The 21,623-nt window shown below is 41.4% G+C and overlaps 1 protein-coding gene across 1 annotated transcript in view; it reads left to right on the top strand.

Moving 5' to 3' along the window:
* Positions 1–21,623, top strand: part of LOC122558317 (paladin-like) — a 127,453-nt gene that overhangs the window by 11,021 nt on the left and 94,809 nt on the right. The window contains exons 3-7 of the mRNA XM_043706751.1: positions 3,114–3,216; positions 10,267–10,446; positions 12,586–12,750; positions 14,510–14,670; positions 19,400–19,475. Of these exons, the coding sequence (XP_043562686.1) occupies positions 3,114–3,216; positions 10,267–10,446; positions 12,586–12,750; positions 14,510–14,670; positions 19,400–19,475 (685 nt within the window). The remainder of the gene's footprint in view (positions 1–3,113; positions 3,217–10,266; positions 10,447–12,585; positions 12,751–14,509; positions 14,671–19,399; positions 19,476–21,623) is intronic.

Here is a 21,623-nt window from a genome sequence, read left to right as displayed (position 1 = left end):
ATGGATTGAGAATTGGGTAGCATGTAGGAAACAGAGAATAGGAATAAATGGGTCTTTTTTTGGAGTGGAAGGCGGTGACTATTGGGATACCTCATGGATCCATGTTTGGGTTCCATCTATTCAAGTGATGATTTGAATGAGGGAATCAAATCTAATCTTAAGAAGACACAAAACTGGGATTAATTGGAAGTGATGAGAAGCAAGTAAAGAGATTTTGCAGTGATATGGACACATTTAATGAATGTATGAAGCCATGGCAGATGCAGTATGATGAAGTCATCCATCTTTGTAGGATAAACAGAATGGCAGAGTATTACTTAAACAGTGATAGTTTGGGAAATAGGGCCAGGGAACACTTGTGTACCAGGCACTGAAGGCAACCAAATAGGGTCAGCTAACGGTTACAACATTTAAAAGATATTTAGATATGTACATGATTAGGAAAGTTTGGAGGGATTTGGGCAAAATGCAGGCAAATGGGACTAGTTTAGTTTGGGAACATGGTCGGCGTGGACTAGTTGAACTGAAGGATCTATTTCTGTGCTGTATGACTGTAAATGGTATGTTGGACTTCATTGCAAGGGGATTTGAATACAGGAGCATGGATGTCTTGCTGTAGCTGCAGAGGGCTTTAATGAGAACTTACCCAGACTATTGAGTGCCAGTTTTGGTCTCCTTACCTAGGAAAGAATATACTCGTAACAAAGGTAGAGCAGTGAAGGTTCACCTGGGATGGCAGGCTTTGATATAAGGAAAATGTTGTTGAATAGCAGAGCAGGCTCATACTATAGAATGCCTACACTACAGAAACAGGCCATTCAGCAACTGAGTCCGTATTGACCCTCCGAAGAGCATTCCACCTAAACACACCCTGCTACCCTATCCACAGAGCCCTGCATTTCCCATGGCTAATCCACCTAATCCATACATTTGTGGACAATGGGAGGAAACCAGAGCACCCGGAGTAAACTCATGCAGACACGGAGAGAATGTACAAATTCCACACAGTTTCCTGAGGAGGGAATCAAACTCGGGTCCCTGAAACTGCAAAGCAGCAGTGCCAACCCTTAACTCATAGTGCAGCTCCTATTCTGACTCATTGCGTCATAGAGTCATAGAGATGTACAGCATGGAAACAGACCCTTCAGTCCAACTCATCCATGCTGACCAGATATTCCAACCCAATCTAGTCCCACTTGCCAGCACCTAGCCCATATCTCTTCAAACCCTTCCTATTCATATACCCATCCAGATGCCTTTTAAATGTTGCAATTGTACAAACTTCCACTATTTCCTCTGGCAGCTCATTCCATCCACATACCACCCTCTGCGTGAAAACGTTCCCCCTTAGGTCTTTTTTATATCTTTCCCCTCTCACCCTAAACCTATCCCTTCTAGTTCTGGACTCATCTACCCCAGGGAAAAGACTTAGTCAATTTATCTTATCCACGCCCCTCATGTTTCTATAAACCTCCACAAGGTCACCCCTCAGCCTCCGATGCTCCAGGGAAAACAGCACCAGCCTATTCAACCCCTCCCCCTATCTCAAATCCTCCAACCCTGGCAACATCCTTATAAATCTTTTCTGAACCCTTTCAAGTTTCACAACATCCTTCTGACAGGAAGGAGACCAGAATTGTAAGCAATATTCCAAAAGTGGCCTAACCAATGTCCTGTGCAGCCGCAACATGACCTCCCAACTCCTGTACTCAATATTCTGACCAATAAAGGAAAGCATACCAAACACCTTCTTCACTATCCTATCTACCTGCGACTCCACTTTCAAGGAGCTATGAATCTGCACTCCAAGGTCTCTTTGTTCAGCCACATGCCCAAGGATCTTACCATTAAGTGTATAAGTCCTGCTAAGATTTGCTTTCCCAAAATGCAGCACCTCATATTTATGTAAATTAAACTCCATCTGCCACTTCTCAGCCCATTGGCCCATCTGATCAAGATCCCATTGTAATCTGAGGTAACCTTTTTCGCTGTTCACTACACCTCCAATTTTGATGTCATCTGCAAACTTCCTAACCATACCTCTTATGCTCACATCCAAATCAATTATGTAAATGATGAAAAGTAGTGGACCCAGCACCGATCCATGTGGCACTCCACTGGTCACAGGCCTCCAGGCCTCTGAAAAACAACCCTCCACCACCACCCTTTGTCTTCTACCTTTGAGCCAGTTCTGTATCCAAATGGCTAGTTCTCCCTGTATTCCATGAGATCTAACTTTGCTAACCAGTCTCCCATGGGGAACCTTGTTGAATGCCTTATTTCTCATTTCTTATGCTTCTTGTGAACTAGATTAACACAGTATAATTTACTTTTTCTGTATATTTTCTTTGAGTTAAATACCTTTTCATCCTTACTCTTTTATTTAAAACCCTTTTAGTCTGTCTAGGATTTAGTTGTTAATAATGCAGTCATTAATTCTATTTGGGATCTCATTATCCAGGTAATGCCTACTGAGGTTGTGAAAATTGCTTTGCCTGTAATAGTAATTACAAATCAATGGCTACAATTTAAAAGATCTGAAAGAGATAATGAGGTGCTGTTATAATTTAGTGTTTTCTTTTATTGTCCTTATCAAGGTAGGAGTTTCAGCATTGGGAAAAGAAAATATTTGGACTAGGTGTTCATTAATAACACAATGAACTCTCCAGACTAAGTGCACTATCATTGATGTGCCTGCATTGTAATTTCTAATGTGATATTTTATCAGCAAGATGGGTAATGAGATTCATGAAGTTGGCTCTGATATCATCGATTTGTCACATTGATGGATTTATGCAAACCTACGTGGCCATTTTTTTAAAAACTAGGAAATGTTTCTGTTGCAACTGGAAGTTGGAAGGGCACTGGAGTCTTCCTTCTGTTCGAGATACACAACAGGCGTTATAAGGAAATAACTTGTATTTGTACATTCATGGCCTCAGGGTATTACAAATCATTTTGTAACCAATTAAATATTTTTTTGAAGTGTAATCACTGTTATAAGTTTGGAAATGTAAAAGTAAGTTTGTGCCTGTCAACGTGCCACAACAGCAATATGTCAATAGCCGGATCATCTTTTTGGTGCTTTTTTATACCTTTTGCTTACTCCTAAGGTACAACTTGAAGGAAGAATTTCAAGTTCATGATGATTTTCACAAGGCCCACTATGTCATTGGTTGCATGAATGATAATTTACCTGAGCACTACCTTGTCCAGGTAAGTCACCTGCTTTCTCTGATGCATGTTCTTGTACACTTTGAACATCTATTTCTCACAGAGTAAAGATACATAGGTAAATATTATTGCGTTATGCTGTGAGTAAATTGCTAATATGTTAATGTAAGGTATGTTAAAAATTAAGTATCATCTAAATGATATAGTCATATTAGGAAAAATTCAGCATCTATGGTTTGAATTTAAAGAAATCAATTTAGAGGACTTTTTATTGATAGGTCCTACATGATGCTATTGGAAACTTTGTGATTTTGAAACATTTTCCCATCTTCAGGCAAAATGACTTTTTAAAATTGTGGGCGGCACGGTGGCACAGTGGTTAGCACTGCTGCCTCACAGCGCCAGAGCCCCGGGTTCAATTCCCATCTCAGGCAACTGTCTGTGTGGAGTTTGCACATTCTCCCCGTGTCTGCGTGGGTTTTCTCCGGGTGCTCAGGTTTCCTCCCACAGTCCAAAGATGTGCAGGTTAGGTGAATTGGCCATGCTAAATTGCCTGTAGTGTTAGGTGAAGAGGTAAATGTAGGGGAATGGGTACGGGTGGGTTGCTCTTCGGGGGGGTCGGTGTGGATTTGTTGGGCTGAAGGTCCTGTTTCCACACTGTAGGGAATCTAATCTAATTAAAGTTCTGAAAAAAATTGATGTTGCTGGTCTGCCATGATTACAGTGACTTATGTTGCCAACCCCATGAACTAATAAATTTGGTTGCAGAAGAGAACGGCCGCTCATCTGGTAAAAAGGGAGACCTCGAGGGTAACCAACTCAGTGAGCTTTATTATTCTGTGCTGCATAGCTTTCCCCTTACACCAATTCTAACTCATTTCTGAACTGCGTAAGCTTTAATTTAACCTGTTACACAACCAACTGCTTCTCTGTTGTAATGCAAGCATTAGCAGCACCTAGCAAACCCTCTCGCAGGGGCCCACACTGGAAACCCTCAGCTCTGCCTCTGAAGAGGAAGCCACTTGACCCTCAGAGGATGCACCAACACGGCTTTCACCTACACCTACCACCAGCTCATAACTTTCACCTCAGTGGGTACTGTTTCTAGACTAGACTCTGGAGCACAATCTGGTGTGCAGATCACTGACATGTCTCTGCAGCTGGTTGTGGAAGAAATGCCCTAGCTCTCTGGATCTCAGAGGACTGTCCATGATCAGGCACCTCCTCTGCCTCAGACAGAAGAAGATCTCATGGTCTCAGTGATTAATTACTTTGTCAAAATGCACAGGCCGGAACCCAGGGCCTCTCAATTCTGGCACCGATGTTCACATACGATTTGAACATTGATGAACGGAAAGCTTTTACAGTTGACAAAATCTGTAAATGGTCATCGGGCAATCTCAAATCAATGGGGTTGGAGTCAGTAGTGCCCTGATCCTGAGGGAAGCCAGTGATGCTAGAGAATCCTACTGCCTGGGCTTCTTGATTTTCCTCCTCATAATGAAAGGAAATAAAGAGTTGTGACCTTGAGAAAATAATATCAGTGACATCCTGGATATATCTGTGGTGGAGGACTGGGAGATGCTATATAGGTTCCCAGTTGCCCTTAAAAATCCAGGCCAGCTGTAACATGGACAGCCACTGGGAAAGGAGTGCCAGACCTATTCCAGCAGTGATGATCACCTGAGGCATTCTTAATCTGTTCCTGCACTGTTTTATTACAGCTATACAAAATAATGGCAAGGTCAGTATGTGTGAATTGGTCATTTTCCTCAATCTCCTTGGGAACTCTTCACCTTCTTCACTTCTGGAAGCTATGTGCTGGAGGTTGCTGTTTCTACTGGGCTTGCTGACAATGTTCAAACTGCTCTCTCCTTTGTGTTGTCCACAAGGAATCTACTTCAGTGATGCCCATGGCATAGGCATCAGCAGAAAATGGTGGCACGGTGGCTCAGTGGTTAGCACCGCTGTCTCACAGTGCCAGGGACCAGGTTTTCATTCCAGCCTCTGGCAGCTGCATGTGTGGAGTTTGCGTGATCTCCCTGTGTCTGTGTGGGTTTCCTTTGGGTGCTCTGGTTTCCTCCCACAGTCACAAAGATGTGTAGGTCAGGTGAATTGGCTATGCTAAATTGCCCATTGTGTTAGGTGCATTAGAGGAAAATGGGTCTGGGTGGGATACTCTTCGGAGCATTGGTGTGGACTGGTTGGACCAAACGGCCTGTTTCCATACTGTAGGGAATCTAATCTAATCTAATCATTAGAAAGAGAACATCATTTAACTATCGGTACAATGAAGAGCCAGATTATGTCCACCCAAAGTGTGGCATGGAGCTTTTGCAAAGATCATCAGTAAGGACCTCTGAGGTATCTAACATAAGAACATGAGAAATAAGAGCAGGAGCAGACCATCTGGTTCCCCAGCCCTGCTCCACCATTCAACAAGATTATAGCTGATATTTTCATGGACTCAGCTTCACTTACCTGCACGCTCACCAGAACCCTTAACTTCTTTAAAAATCTATCTGTCTTTGCCTTAAAAACATTCAATAAGTAGCCTCAACTGCTTCACTGGGCAGGGAATTCCACAGATTCACAACCCTTTGGGAGAAGAAGTTCCTCCTCAACTCCGTCCTAAATCTGCTCCCCCTTACCTTGAGGCTATGCCTCCTCGTTCTACTTTCAATTACCATTGGAAACAACTGATTCTGTCTCATCTATTCCCTTCGTAATTTTATATGGTTTTGTAAAATGCCCCCTCATTCTTCTAAATTCCAATGAGTATAGTCCCAGACTACTCAATCTCTCCTCATAAGCCAACCTTCTCAACTCCAGAAACAATTTAGTGAGTTTCCTTTACACCCCCTCCTGTGCCAGTACATCCTTTCTCAAGTAAGGAAACCAAATCTGTACACAGAACTCTAGGTGTGGCCTCACCAGCACCCTATACAGCTGCAGCATAACCCAACTGTTTGTTTCTAAACTCCATCCCTCTAAAAATGAAGGACAATATTCCATTTGCTTTCTTTTTTGTGATTCATAATTCAAATATATATTGCACAACCAAACTGTTCTTGCTGAATTGGCGAGGTAGAATTTCAGCAATAGTCCACTGTGATTGTTAACCACCCCTACCCTCCCCCCATCCAATCAAAAAGGTACCCTTGAACATCACAGACAATGTCCTCGCATAAACACAGTACAGTATGTGAAGGCAGCAGCTCCAAAGCATTGTCTTCAGGTCTTAGCTATGGAATTTGTTTCAGAAATGCAAAACCAAGGTGACAATTTTAAATTAGTGTCTAAATACTATTGCTTTGCTGCCATAAGAGGAAAGTAATTAATGCAAACAATGTAATAGTCATGATTGGAGGTGCTGGTGTTGGATTGGAGTGGACAAAGTTAAAAATCACACAACACCAGCTTACAGTCCAACAGGTTTATTTGAAGGGACAAAAGCTTGTACTTTCAAATAAACCTGTTAGATTATAACCTACCGTTGTGTGATTTTTAACATAGCCATGATTATTGAGGCCAAAATTTGCAATGTTCATCCTCCAAGAATGTATGACCTGAGGATCAGTAGTGATATTCATCATGTCACTACTGATGCAACCATGTCACAGATCTGGCATCACATTGCTGGTGAAGTGCAATGTGATGCCAGATCTGTGACATGGTTGCATCAGTAGTGAGATGATGAATGTAATTGCACCCAGCAAAGCTTCAAATCAAACGATTTTACTCCATTCCTGAAGAGAAAACTCTACAACCTACACCGCTCATTCTGCCTGCAATGGCAGCCATTTTGTATTGTCATTGTGCAGTTGACTTTTATGGAAGATGGTGAGGTTCCAACTTTGTGTTTTTGAAGTGACTTGCAGAATCTGAATGCGATGGAGGATGATCATCCTATTCTTTATGTTCTTTTTGTGCTGCTGGCCCTGGGTCTTCTGCTATGACGTGAGTGAGAGGAGTGCATCAATAACCAGCAACGTCTTCTGAAAGCCATTGCAAAATTTATAGAATTCCTACTAAACCACCGAGACAGCTAAGTTGCCTCACAAACTCTATTCGGAACACAATTTATTATAACATTTTACTTTATCAAATTGTGGAGAAGAGAAAGGATCTCTAATCTACAGAAATGCAATTTCAATTACACACTTTTAAATTCTTAAAGTACATACACACACTCATTTATGATTTATACAAATAAAAGACAGATGGTTTGATATAGATATATGGAAAATAATATAGACAAGGAACAAAATTCTGAAGATTAAAGGCCTCATAACAATGTGAGTTAAATTATCTCTCATAGTTCCTTTTTATTATAGTACTATTGTCGTAAATGCAATGGTTGTTCTTCACTTTGGTAGTTGATACATTGAATCTAAGCATTTCTGTTAGTCTTTTTCCTTTTTGCGTTCTTGGTATTTCTGTCTTTTCACCCACAGAGAGAACGGGACAGAGTGACGTTTTCAGATTCTGGATGTCTCTGGCTGCGTAGTACTACAGCTCTATAGCAAACTGCAGTTCAAGCAGCAGCAAGCAGACTTTGATTCTTTCAATGATTCTCAGTGCCACTCTGTCTCACAGTAATGATCCTTGCTGTGAGTTGTTGAGTAGCTTTTTAAACAGTGCAAAATGGTCCAATTGCTTGAAAGGTCTTGTTTTCTCAGTGATGAATATGTAAAGCTTTCCTCTCGGTACATTTGATGCATGGTTGTGTCAGCCTGTTGATATCTCACCTAGTCCTTTCAATTTTTTAGAGCACATGTAGTGGATCCATCTGCAGGAAAACCTCTAATTGTCTGAAAGCATGCCACACACACTGGAAGCAACCTGTGATACCTCCTGTGATACTGAGGTGGAAGCATGTTTGCTTGGTGCTATTGAAAATAGCGCCATGCAATTAATTTTCTCTTATGCACACATAAACACAGACTTTCTACAGGACAGAATAATCTAGAAGATTGTCCATTTCTTCATGAAAGTAGTTAGTAGGTTTGAGCTTGGCCCTGTGTGATGTTTCACTACCACTGTTTTCAATCCATAATGTCTATTTTGCAAAGGTAATGGTTCCAGTCACTTTCTGCTGATTCTGCTCATCGAAGCCCCAAATCTAAAATGTTGTTATGATGCAGGACCTGACATGCATTTTCTGTTCTTGGATTTTCAAACTTTATGCTTTTCTTTCTATATTATTAATTCTCCATCCATGAGGTCTAGTTTTCCACTATGCGCCTTGCCTACTCCATCATCACCACTGCATCAAAATAGCCAAGCACTTTCATTGGTGCTTGTATTGTTTGGATTCTGAGAGAATGAGACTTATGAGCAAGTTCCTGTGTTTGCAAATTAAGATCCAACACTCCCAGAAACAGATACTTAGAGTTTGCATGTTGTAAGCTAACATTGTCAGCAAGAGATGATAGGACTTGTTGTCGAGTATGTCTCTAATGACTTATAGAGTCATAGTGATGTACAACATAGAAATAAACCCTTCAGTCCAATTCATCCATGCCAACCAGATATCCTAAATTAATCTAGTCCCATTTGCCAGTATTTGGCCCATGTGCCGCTAAACTCTTCCTAATCACATAGAGTCATAGAGTCATAGAGATGTACATCTTGGAAATAGACCCTTCGATCCAACCCATCCATGCCAACCAGATATCCCAACCCAATCTAGTCCCACCTGCCAGCATGCGGCCCATATCCCTCCAAACCCTTCCTATTCATATACCCATCCAAATGCCTCTCAAATGTTGCAATTGTACCAGCCTCCACCACATCCTCTGGCAGCTCATTCCATACACGTACCATGCTCTGCGTGAAAAAGTTGCCCCTTAGGTCTCTTTTATATCTTTCCCCTCTCATCCTAAACCTATGCCCTCTAGTTCTGGACTCCCCGACCCCAGGGAAATGACTTTATCTATTTATCCTATCCATGCCCCTCATAATTTTGTAAATCTCTATAAGGTCACCCTTCAGCCTCCAATGCTGCAGGGAAAACAGCCCCAGCCTGTTCAGCCTCTCCCTGTAGCTACCCAACCAGATGCCTTTTATATGTTGTAATTGTATCAGTGTCCACCCCCTCCTCTGGCAGCTCGTTCTGTACATGCACAATCCTCTGTGTGGAAAAGTTTCCCCTTAGGTCCCTTTTTAAATATTTCCCCTCTCACCTTAAATCTATGCCCCCTAGTTTTTGACTCCTGAAACCTGGGAAAAAGACCTTGTCTATTCACCCTATCCACACCCATCATGATTTTATAAACCTCTATAAGATCACCCCTCAGACTCTGATGCTCCAGGGAAAACAGCCCCAGCCTGTTCAGCCTCTCCCTGTAGCTCAGATCCTCCAACCCTGGCAACATCCTTGTAAATCTTTTCTGAACTCTTTCAAGTTTCACAACATCTTTCTGATGTAGTGAGACTTCTTGACGGGGGATTTCAAGACTAGAGGCACATTTTTAAGGTGAGAGGAGAGAGATTTAAAAAAGACTCGGGGGCAAACGTTTACAAAGATGTTGGTACATGTGTGGAATGAACATCCTGAGGAAGTGTTGGATGTGGGTATACTTACAATGTTTAAAAAACATTTAGATAAGTACATGAATATAAAAGGTTTGGAAGGATATGGGCCAGGAGCAGGCAGGTGGGACTAGTTCAGTTTGGGATCACGTTCAGCATGGACTGATTTGACCCAAAGGGTCTGTTTCCATGCTGTACGACGCTATGGCAATTTCCAGCTGATCTGATTAATATGACTAATGTAAAACAGTGACATGGAGTATCCCTACTCCTTCAGGTTCTATCTGCCATGTCATATTACATCTGAATAGGTTGATTGAAAGAACAGTGGTAGTTGTGCTTGCCTCTGGGCCACAAGGTCTAAGTTCAAATCTCAACTGCCCTGGAGGTGTATCAAAATATTTGGTTAAAAATATTTTTGAATGTAGAATTGGAAATTCAGAAGTTGAATCTTATTTGCTTGAGACATCAATTTTTTGGTGAACCATTTATTTGCAAAGTTCTCCAATAAATGCCAATCGAGGTGATACAATATTTCACTATATGTTTAATCAGGGGAAATATTTCATGGTCAAAGATTTCAACAACAAAGTTGATGACCTTCTCACCATGAGTAATTATGGGGCACCAAACTTTCGCCAGAGTTACCTTGGTTATCCAGTGTACGGCATGGGACAGCCAACGATGAAAGGCTTCTGCAAAGTACTGCAAAGACTGAAGGAAGAAGGACATCAGGTGAGCAACGTGTTTAGTGTTGACCAGCACTGCTGTCTCATGTGCGATGAATATATCAGTTGATACAACTAATTTGTAGTTCAGTGCTAAGCTGGAGTGAGCACAGTCATAAGTGCTGAGGACAGTGATACAATTGCTGCTTTTGGAATAGTTGTATTGCTAGTGGGCTGTGGGAAAACTTCCAGTTAATAGTCCCCTCATGTGTCTTACCTACACATTCTATTGTCTGCCTCACCAAATTGATAGCATGTTTTCTTTTTGCCTCCTGTGCCTCCCCTCCATTGAACCAATCCTTGGCAATAGCTGAATATGTTTTAAAAATGTTTATAAAGGCAGATGAAATATTTGTCACAATATGCAGCCACTTTGTTTTTTTAATGTTCTTTTGAAGTGGAATGGAAGCCCTTTAATGCTTGACCAGATTTTACATATCCTCCAGGGAGAAAGGTTTCAATACAAGATTAAAGCTGAATTGAGACTGCCTTGCGAAATGTTTGGATAGCATTCAGTGTATGCTGTAGAAAAGCGACTGTAGATTACAATGATAGGAAAATGCGACTTTTTTTTTCATGAAATTGGGCAGGTAGTGACAAACATCGGTAAAGGTACTCTCCTCATATCAGTGAGCTGGAATGTTTTTCAGTTTGCAGTGACTGTGAGTGAATTTTGTTTTAGAGTGTAATATTAATTTTAGTTCACTATTGACCATTGAAAGCCATCCTTCAGCAGTTTAAATTCTAAGCTCTGAACTCCCCGTCTCATCCATTTTGCCTTTCGATCGCTCTAACTCTCTGCGCTAAGTCAATCCTACTTGATTGGCCAAGCTTCTGATTGCTTGGTCTAATATTTCCTTAGTGTCCTGTTATCAAACATTGTCACATGGGGATAATTCATGGCATTAATAACACAAGTTATAGAGTCATAGAGATGTACAGCATGGAAACAGACCTTTCGGTCCAACCTGTCCATGCTGACCAGTTTCGGTCCAACCTGTCCATGCTGACCAGATATCCCAACCCAATTTAGTCCCACCTGCCAGCACCTGGTCCATATCCCTCCTATTCATATACCCATCCAAATGCCTCTGAAATGTTGCAATTGTACCAGCCTCCACCACATCCTCTGGCAGCTCATTCCATACACGTAACACTCTCTGTGTGAAAAATGTTGCCCCACAGGTTTCTTTTATATCTTTCCCCTCTCACCCTAAACCTATGCCCTCTAGTTCTGGACTCCCTGACTCCAGGGAAAAGACTTTGCCTATTTACCCTATCCATGCCCCTCATAATTTTGTAAACCTCTCTGAGGTCACCCCTCAGCCTCCAATGCTCCAGGGAAAACAGCCCCAGCCTGTCCAGCCTCTCCCTATAGCTCAAATCCTCCAACCCTGGCAACATCCTTTTCTGAACCCTTTCAAGTTTCACAACATCTTTCCGATAGGAAGGAGACCAGAATTACACACAATATTCCAACAATGGCCTAACCAATGTTCTTGTTCTTGATGTTTTACCAAACAAGGCTGTATTGTATACTTTACTCATTGCAATAAACATCAGTGCTGAAAGAGGCTCCCCCAGTTAGAAACCTGTAATCAAGTTTCCAAGGTTAATAGATCAACTCAAGAAATTTTGTCCTGAATAATGTAATTTTCTGCTCTGGGGCTTGGGGTGTGGGTGTGTAATGGAGTGAGGCAGGCTGGATAGAGATCAGATGGCCAAGTGTGTTAAGAAGTGCTGGTGAATAGGCCTATCTCAGTTACTGGGACTTTTTCACAACTACTTTGTTCAATGTTGGACCCTTTGACTCCGTCAACCTCTCCCACCTATTCCCCATGCCCCATTCATACCAGCTCATATTCTCCACACACCCTTTATAGCCCTTATGTTCCATGCCAGCTCATGTTGCCCTTACCCATCCCATGATGGCCCAGCTCAGTAGACGAAGTGTAAATTTTGATGAACTGTAGATTGAGTGTAAAATTATTTTGTCATAAAGTCCAGGTGCTTTTACTGAAAATCTTTGTGTGATATTTTTGAAATACTCTTTACTATTTGAGAATATAAAGTGAAATATGCTAATTGTTTGATTGAAACTCTACCGCCAACCTCAAATGTATTTTTCTAAACCTACACACTCTAGGAAATTATTTGCTTCAACGTTCGAGAGGAACCAATCATTTTGTTTCACCAGGATGATGATTTCATTCCTTACACCCCACGTGACCAGACAAATCTGCAGGAAAATCTCTATAGCCTTACTCCAAGAAATCAGGTGGAAGAACTGGAATTAATCATTAAGAAGGAGGTATGTGAACTTCTGGCATCTTCTGAATGAGACTTGGTAATACTGTTGATTATCGCTTCATGTAAAAGGTTATTTACCAGTTCTTTACCTATGAAGTAAAGCTTTTAAAGGTCTATGTTGTCAGTTGGATCTTTTGTTGATTTGTCTGTAATGGAACACATTCTTTAAGAGTGGAACTTTCCCATGTTGTTTGTAAGTGTATGGGTGACCATGTACATTTTAGGCACCCCCTCATGGATTGTTTTCTCAGGTGACTGAAAAGTCCAATGTACAATCTACCAGTCTCTGTCACAGGAGGGACAGGTGTTGGTTGCGAGAATGGGAGGCTGAGATGCGGGTTTTCCAACACCTGACCTCAGCTCATTGTTAGCATGGAATGTTCCAAGGTGTACAGATTGTTCCCACTTGCTTTCCCTCCATTTTAGACAGTTTTGGGCCAAGGTTTCCAAGGTATCGATGAATACGTTGCACTTTTTCAAGGAGGAATTTAGCAAGCCCTTGTTAGTGTTCTGAAGCTCACTTACTGCATTGAATGTTCAGGTTTCACTTGTTTCAGGAATTATTTCAGGTAGTTTAAGGATAATGTCAGGCTTAAGGATAATGGAGCCTGCCCAGCAGACCTGATCCAGTTTGGCCAATACTTTGATACTGGAGAACACTGATGCTGGTGTGCCTTTCTTTATGCCATTGGGCAGCATGATGGCTCAGTGGTTATTACTGCTGCCTCACAGTGCCAGGGCCTGGTTCGAATCCAGCGTCGGGCGACTGTCTATGTGGAGTATGCACATGCTCCCATGTCTGTGTGGGTTTCCTTCCACAGTTCAAAGATATACAGGTTTGGTGAAATGGCCATGCTAAATTGCCCATTGTGGTCTGGGATGAGGTGGCTAGGTGGATTCGCCATGGGAAATGCAGGGTTACAAGAATGGTAGATGGGCCAAATGACCTGCATCCACATTGTAGAAATTCTATGATTCTATGCTGCCACTTGATTTACAGCATCTTGTGAAGGCAATGAGAGTGATATTTCTTCTGGGTGTTGAGATATCTGCTCTATGTGGTTCACACATGTGACCTGTTTAGAAGGGAAAATTCCACCTTTATAGACAGCGTCAACAGAAGATCTAATTGATAGCCTCAAATTTAAAAGTTTTACATCATAGGTAAGCCACAGGTAATTAAACCTTCAAACAATCGCCATGAACTTGGTAGCAGGATTTAAATCCTGGTCATCAAATGACCTTTTTTCTCAGGCCACAGCTAGGTTTTGGGTTGAGGAACATCCAACCTCCTGTAGATTATACATTTCTATGAAGAAAATATGTTATAATGCTCTACCTTGTAGAAGGAATTAGTATTCAGGCTAATACTCTGGGGGCATGATTTCAAATCCCACCATGGCAAGTGATGAATTTTGAATTCCATAAAACCTACAATTAAAAGTTAGTGCAACGGCAAGTATGTAAACGCTATCAATTGTCATAAAAACCCATCTGGTTCACTTATGCTCTTTAGGGAAGAAAGTCTGTTGTCTCCACCTCATCAGATCTTCTTGTGACTCCTGATCCACAGTGATGTGACCGATTCTTAATCGTCCTTTGCAATGGCCAAGTTAGTACAAGGGCAACTAGGAATGGACAAAAAGGTGCGGACCTTGCCAGCAATGCCCACATGCCATACATGAATGTTAAAATCTATCACCTGAATCCTGAGAAGGTTTATGCAGGCAAAGTAATCTTTCCTTTTCTGATATGTTTAGCTGCTGGATTTTGCTGCATTGAGCAACAAAACGTACTTTGTATACAATGATACTGAGCAATTTGTTGCCGAGGCTCTCCCAAAGAAAATTGAGAATGAAGATGACATTCGCTTATCAGAAGAGATCTACAGGTGCCACATCTTTACGATGCCAATCTTCAGGTGCTTTTATTCATATTTATTCTGGATACAGTGGTTGCGATTCACAGCTGACCCAACTTCTCTAACTTTCCCTGATACTACAGGTATACAATCCTTCATCCGAAATTCGAAAAGCTCTGAAATCCGAAGCTTTCTTTGTGAAGTGTTTTTTTTTCTCCATAACAAGGTTGTTTGCTGTGCAAACAGTTAACCCAACTCCACACCCACTCGACCCTTGTCACTCAGATGTGACATGGCAGCGTGGGCCAGCACTGGCAAGCATCAATTCTGTCTCAGCCCTCATAGTACTCACAGGTGTGTCTGCTGTTCAGTAATATTTTCTTTATTTCATCGTGAAACTGTCACTTATTCCAAAACCTGAAAAATTACAAATTCTGAAAACCAGATGGCCCCGAGGGTTTCAGATAAAGGATTGTGTACCTGATTTAATTAGGTAAAAGCTGAAACTGTGTTGCTGGAAAAGCGCAGCAGGTCAGGCAGCATCCAAGGAACAGGAGAATCGACGTTTCGGGCATAAGCCCTGAAGAAGGGCTTATGCCCGAAACGTCGATTCTCCTGTTCCTTGGATGCTGCCTGACCTGCTGCGCTTTTCCAGCAACACATTTTCAGCTCTGATCTCCAGCATCTGCAGTCCTCACTTTCTCCTCGAAGATTTTAACTAGGTAAAAACAAGGACTGCAGATGTTGGAAACCAGAGTCTAGATTAGAGTGGTGCTGGAAAAGTACAGCAGGTCAGGCAGCATCCAAGGAGCAGGAATCCTGATGAAGGGATTTTGCCCAAAATGTCGATTTTCCTGCTCCTTGGATGCTGCCTGACCTGCTGTGCTTTTCCAGCACCATTCTAATCTAGACTCTACCTGATTTAACTGATATTCTCAATGGCTATTTACCAGTCTTTTCATTGTTTAACCACACCATACTCCTGTACAAGTATGTGAACACATGAACCAGGAACAGAACTAACCCATTCAGCCCCTTGAGTCAGCTTCCCCATTCAATGGTTGATTTGTTTGTGGCCTTAACTGTACACTCCCAACTGCGCCCATTTGATTCACTGGTTAGTCAAGAATCTACCAATATTGGCCTTAAGAATATTTAATGACTTTGTTTCCATGCTCTCTGGAGAAGAGAATTCCAAAGACTCTTCAGGGAGTAAAATTGTCTTCCTTCTCCAATGAAATGAAAATGTCTTATTTTTAAATCATAGCCCAAACTCTAATCTGTCCCATGTTGGAAACATCCTTTGAACATTCACCCTGCTGTCTCCTCAGGATCTTTCATGTCTCAATAAGAACACCTCCTATTTTTCTAAACTCAATGGAAACAAGCCCAGTTCAAACTTTTCTCCTACAGTAAACATTCTATCTCAGCGATCAGATGAGTGAACCCTTTTTGAGCTGCTTCTAACACAATTGTATCCTTTCTTGAATAAGGAGACCAAATATATACACAGTACTTCAGATGTGGTCTCACTTTTATAATTGTAACAGTTGTATCAAAACATGCCCACTTCCATGGTGGCTCAGTGGTTAGCACTGCTATTTCATTGTAACACGGACCTGGGTTTGATTCCACCCATGGGCAACTTTCTGAATGGAATTTGCACATTCTCCTCCAATATGCGTGGGTTTCTTCCCACGGTCCAAAGATTAGCCTTGCCAAATTGTTCATGGTGTCCAGGGATGTAGGATTGTTGGATTAGCCATGGGAAAGGTGGGGCTATAGGGATAGGCAAGGGGAAGTGGGATTGGGTGGGATACTTCAGAGGGTCAGTGTTGAGTCAGTGCTTCCATGCTATAGGGATTCTATGATTCAATTTCTATTTTTCTTGGAATAAACATCCCCATTCTATTGGCCTTCCTAATCACTTACTGTACCTGCAAACCAATTTTGCAAATTCATGTAGCTGAGATTTGTCTTCGCTTTAGAATTCTGCAATCTCTCTCCACTTAATTCATATTTTGCTTTGCTGTTCTGCCTGCCAAAATGGACAAGTTCTATTGTATGGGTGTGGCCTTTCACTACACTCTATGACCTACTGCCAATGATGAAGGTCATTGCCACTATACTCTTAAAGTGTAGGGACCTGATTGATCCGGTGTGTTCCTGTCTAACTAGAAGAATCTCTTGTTGGTGTGATATAACTGAGGGTATTAGGGGAAATAGGAAGCTTGTAGAGATGTGTAATTTGGTATGGAAGTTAAATGTGCAATCAGGTGTGACTGCAGACTGTGAGGGTTGAGAGCTTGAGAGCTCGTCTTGTATTACAGCATTTTTTTCCGGTTGGATAGAGTGTCAGAATATCCAGACAGTCAACCACAGTCGAGAGTGTGGTGCTGGAAAAGCACAGCCGGTTAGGCAGTATCCGAGGAGCAGGAAAATTGACGTTTCGAGTATAAGCTCTTCATCAGGAAGGAGCTTAAGCTCGAAATGTTGATTCTCCTGCTCCTCAGATGCTGCCCAACCTATTGTGCTTTTCGAGCAGATTCTGATCTCCAGCATCTGCAGTCCTCACTTTCTCTCAGTCCTTTACCACTGCCCACTCCTGCATCCAGTAGAGTCTGTGACTAGCTGCAAGCTCTTTCTAGAGATGGCAAGCCAAAATGAAGCTAACATTCACTGTGTACTCCCATTAGCTCATCCTCTTAACAAATATCTGCAGTATTTTCTCCCGAGTTAGGTTTGTGGCAATTTGCCCAAAATTGCAATCTCAACTTGGAACTGAAAATTAAAGCCATGGTTTCCAAGTAATATCTGACCTCATTATTTTTCTAACCAAAGTATAATACCTCATACTCATGTGTTGAAATTCATTAAGCAAGTAGATACACTGCAACTGGATGAAGGCTTGCTCGCTGCACTCCAGAGGCTCACTGATGATGTTACCTGATATGGTGGTGAAATGTCTGAAAATAAACCTTTCAGCTCAATGAGTAAAACTCCAACCTGAACCTCAACCTGAGCTACAAATTTTCTTAAAACTCGATATACACTGCAAGTTTATTAATGTTTTCAAATAACATGTTCTAGCCTTTCTATCTTTCATCCTAGTTTGGTGTCATCGACAAATTTAAAAATTGATTTTTTGATTCTACAGTTTAAGTTGCTAATATAAATTGTGAATCACACAGGTCCCAGCACCTATATATGTGGGACGCCATTTTCTACCTTCTGTCACTCTGAATACCCATTTTTTTGCCCTTCTCTGGACAAGGGCTTTTGCCCGAAACGTCGATTTTGCCTGTCCTCGGATTTTGCCTGTCCTCGGATGCTGCCTGAATTGCTGTGCTCTTCCAGCACTACTGATCCAGAAAGGGAGTCAAAGGTTACCAGTGACGGGCGGGAACTTGGATTTGAGGCTGCAATCAGTTTAGCCTTGATCTTACTGAATTGTGGAGAATGCTCAAAAATCAACTGAGCTACTGTTACTTCTAATTTGTGTGTCTGGATGCCCTATCTCTATTTTCTGGCCCACAGCCAACTATCTATCCATTCTCTTGCTTGTCCCAGTGTCTATATACTGTAACCTTATTCATTAATCTATTGTGCCGTACCTTGTTAGAAATCTTGTTAAATTATGTCTACAATGTAACCATCATCCACTAACCTTTTCAAAGAATTCAGTAAGGATGGTTAAGTAAGACTTTCCTTCTGAAATCTGTGCTGATGACATATTGTTACATTTTGAATTTCTACAGGGCTTCATTATTTTCTCTTCCACTTTTGTTAAGCTCACTAGTTTATAATTCTCTGGACATCTCTCTTCCTAAATATAGTATTAGCTATTTGGAATTATATCTTTTTCTAATTAATTATTCATACATGTAATAATGCTTCAGCTGCAGCATTTGTAGACTCTCTTAAAATGTGCAGTTGCAATTGAATGGTTAGTTCATTTCATATTTGTCATTTTAAAAATATATTTACATCATTTCCAGTTTCATCTTCCAATTTCACACTCACTTGATCTGTCTCCATGGGTATTGCATTAATAATGTTGCATTTAATATTTCTATCATCTCTTTATTTCTGCTTGTCATGTTATCCTGTTCATTACTTAATGGCTACGTACCAATTATGACTTTATTTTTGTTTATTCACATGCATGCATGCGTGCAGAGCATTTTAATTTGTTTAATATTCCTTGATAAATTAATTTTATTGCTCCTAACTGCCTTCAGAATTGTTTCTTTTTAACTTCTCTCTAACTGTTTGTGTTCTCCTTTGTCGTGATCTCACTAATGCCATTGTACTCTTTGTATGAATTTTTCTTTGTTCTTCATTCATTTATGTCAGCGTAGCTCATTTGGAAGTACATCCATCCCTGAGTCAGAAAATCTATCTGAACTCCAGGACTTGTGTGCCAAATCTAGAGTTTGAGGAGTTGTGCAGTGTGAAGGGTGTAGTCATGTGAATGAGGTAATAAGCTAAGGACTAATTACCTGCTCTAGTTTTCAGGTGGATGGAGAAGATCCCACAGCACTACAATGATCCAACCTCTGTCCCTTATTTAACCAGCATCGTTAAGGGCAGATTGGTTGCTGCTTGCTGTATGTGGAACCTTGCCACATTGGCAGCCATTTTTCTTACATAAAAGCAGTCAGAGAAATGTGATATGAAATGCTTTAAAATGTTTAAATGTAGCTTTGTTCTAGTCTATAAATTAAACATATCATTGGCAGAGTGCAGCTAACTAGATTAACAACATGTTCTGCATATGGTTTTCCAGATATAAACGGTTACCTTTGCCTGTTGATACTAATCTAGAAGAAGCAGACTTTGATGACTTCATCAGTACAGTCAGGGTAAGTCAGAGTATTTGATGAGGATAATGATCAGTAGATTACAGTCTCATTAATTTTCACAACGACTGATGCTAGGCATGAACAGATGACAGATCTCTTGATGTCTTAGGCAAGGAGATTTCAACCTAACCAGCTGTTGCAGACTGAACCATCATCAGATGTTTGAGGTTCAGCAATTACAATTTCACAAGACATTCCAGGAAAACATGAGGTTGAACACTGCCAGATGTTTGAGCACATAGGGAATGAATATCTACAGGAGACCTACCTTCTGTTGGGCGAAATGATGTTTGGGAGAGGTGCTGAAACACTTGTTCAGATATAACAATGCAATCTAAGCAATTAACTGAATTTATACATCAGAAAAGTGATTTATTTATCAATCAGAAATGACAGCAAGTGAAGGAGTGTTGATGTACTTTACTAGAGTGGTCCTGTGTGTAAATACATCAAAGACTTGCAGCCTCCATTCCAATGTAAACTCAAAGATCCAAATTTTAATTGCTTACCGCGGTATGGTGACTAAGGTTACACAGGTTAAAGTACATCAAAATCAAAATGCACCAATGCAATACAGATTGCATTTTAACCTGCACCATGTTAATGATTAGATTAGATCCCCTACAGCAGGCCCTTCAGCCTAACAAGTCCACACTGATCCTTCGAAGAGTAACCCACCCAGACATATTTCCCTGTGACTATGGGCAATTTAGAATGGCCAGTTCACCGAACCTGCATATCTTTGGAGTGTGGGAGGAAATCTGAACACCCGGAGAAAACCCACGCAGACACGGGGAGAATATGCAAACTCCACGCACGCAGTCACCCAAGGGTGGAATTGAACCTGGGACCCTGGTGCTGTGAGGCAGCAGTGCTAACCACTGAGCCACCAAAACATTAATAGTGTACTTTTCTACGGTCTGAGATCTATGACACATTTCTGGAGCAGGTTGGAGTTGAAACCAGTCCTCTTTGCTCATTGGTAGGGAGATGTTACTGCATCACAAGAGCCCTTTACTGTCAATTGTGTGTTTTCTAATCAAAGTGTTCAGAGATATTAATGCACATCTCTGGTGCCAGGTGGGATTTGATCCCATGTTTTGTGGCTTAGAGGTAGGAACACTGTGTCACAAGCACCCTTCTTGTTAATTGTAGATATTTGCTAATTAATCCATTCAGAAAGGTTATTACACACTTTTGGAGGAGGTGGTATTTGAAGTTGGGTCTCCTCAGGAGCTCCCTCCTTGTTAATTATAAAACATAAAGTTAGGTGTCCACAGATGTGAAGCACAAATAAGATAATGACTTTTACACATTTAAAGAAACACTTATGGACATTGGTGTTGAGTTGGAGAGCTAGGAACGATATATTTGTGATGTTTCACTTTGTTAATAAATCTGAAACTAAGTAAAGATTGACTTCTGGACTCCTCCTTCAGAATTAAGTGGTTTAACAGGCCTGAATAGTGAAGCCAGTGCAGTCATGGTCTGGAAGGTTTAAAGCTCTCTCTGAGCAAAGGTCTGCGTATTGTTTCCCAGATACGAATGGTTACTTTTGCCTGTTGATCATAATCTAGAAGAAACTGACTTTGATGCCTTCATGATTATAGTCAGGGTAAGTTAGAGTATTTGATGACGATAATATAGACATAGAACAATACAGCACAGAACAGGCCCTTCGGCCCACGATGTTGTGCTGAACATTTGTCCTAGCTTAAGCGCCTATCCATGTACCTATCCAATTGCCGCTTAAAGGTCACTCATGATTCTGACTCTGCCATTCCCACAGGCAGCGCATTCCATGCCCCCACCACTCTCTGGGTAAAGAACCTACCCCTGACATCCCCCCTATACCTTCCACCCTTCACCTTAAATTTATGTCCCCTTGTAACACTCTGTAGTACCCGGGGAAAAAGTCTCTGACTGTCTACTCTATCTATTCCTCTGATCATCTTATAAACCTCTATCAAGTCACCCCTCATCCTTCGCCGTTCCAACGAGAAAAGGCCTAGCACTCTCAACCTATCATCGTACGACCTATTCTCCATTCCAGACAACATCCTGGTAAATCTTCTCTGCACCCTCTCCAAAACTTCCACATCTTTCCTAAAGTGAGGCGACCAGAACAGCACACAGTACTCCAAATGT

This window comes from Chiloscyllium plagiosum, chromosome 2, assembly GCF_004010195.1.
Source record: "Chiloscyllium plagiosum isolate BGI_BamShark_2017 chromosome 2, ASM401019v2, whole genome shotgun sequence".
Lineage (NCBI taxonomy): Eukaryota > Metazoa > Chordata > Chondrichthyes > Orectolobiformes > Hemiscylliidae > Chiloscyllium > Chiloscyllium plagiosum.
This window is presented reverse-complemented; position numbering and strand designations above follow the sequence as displayed.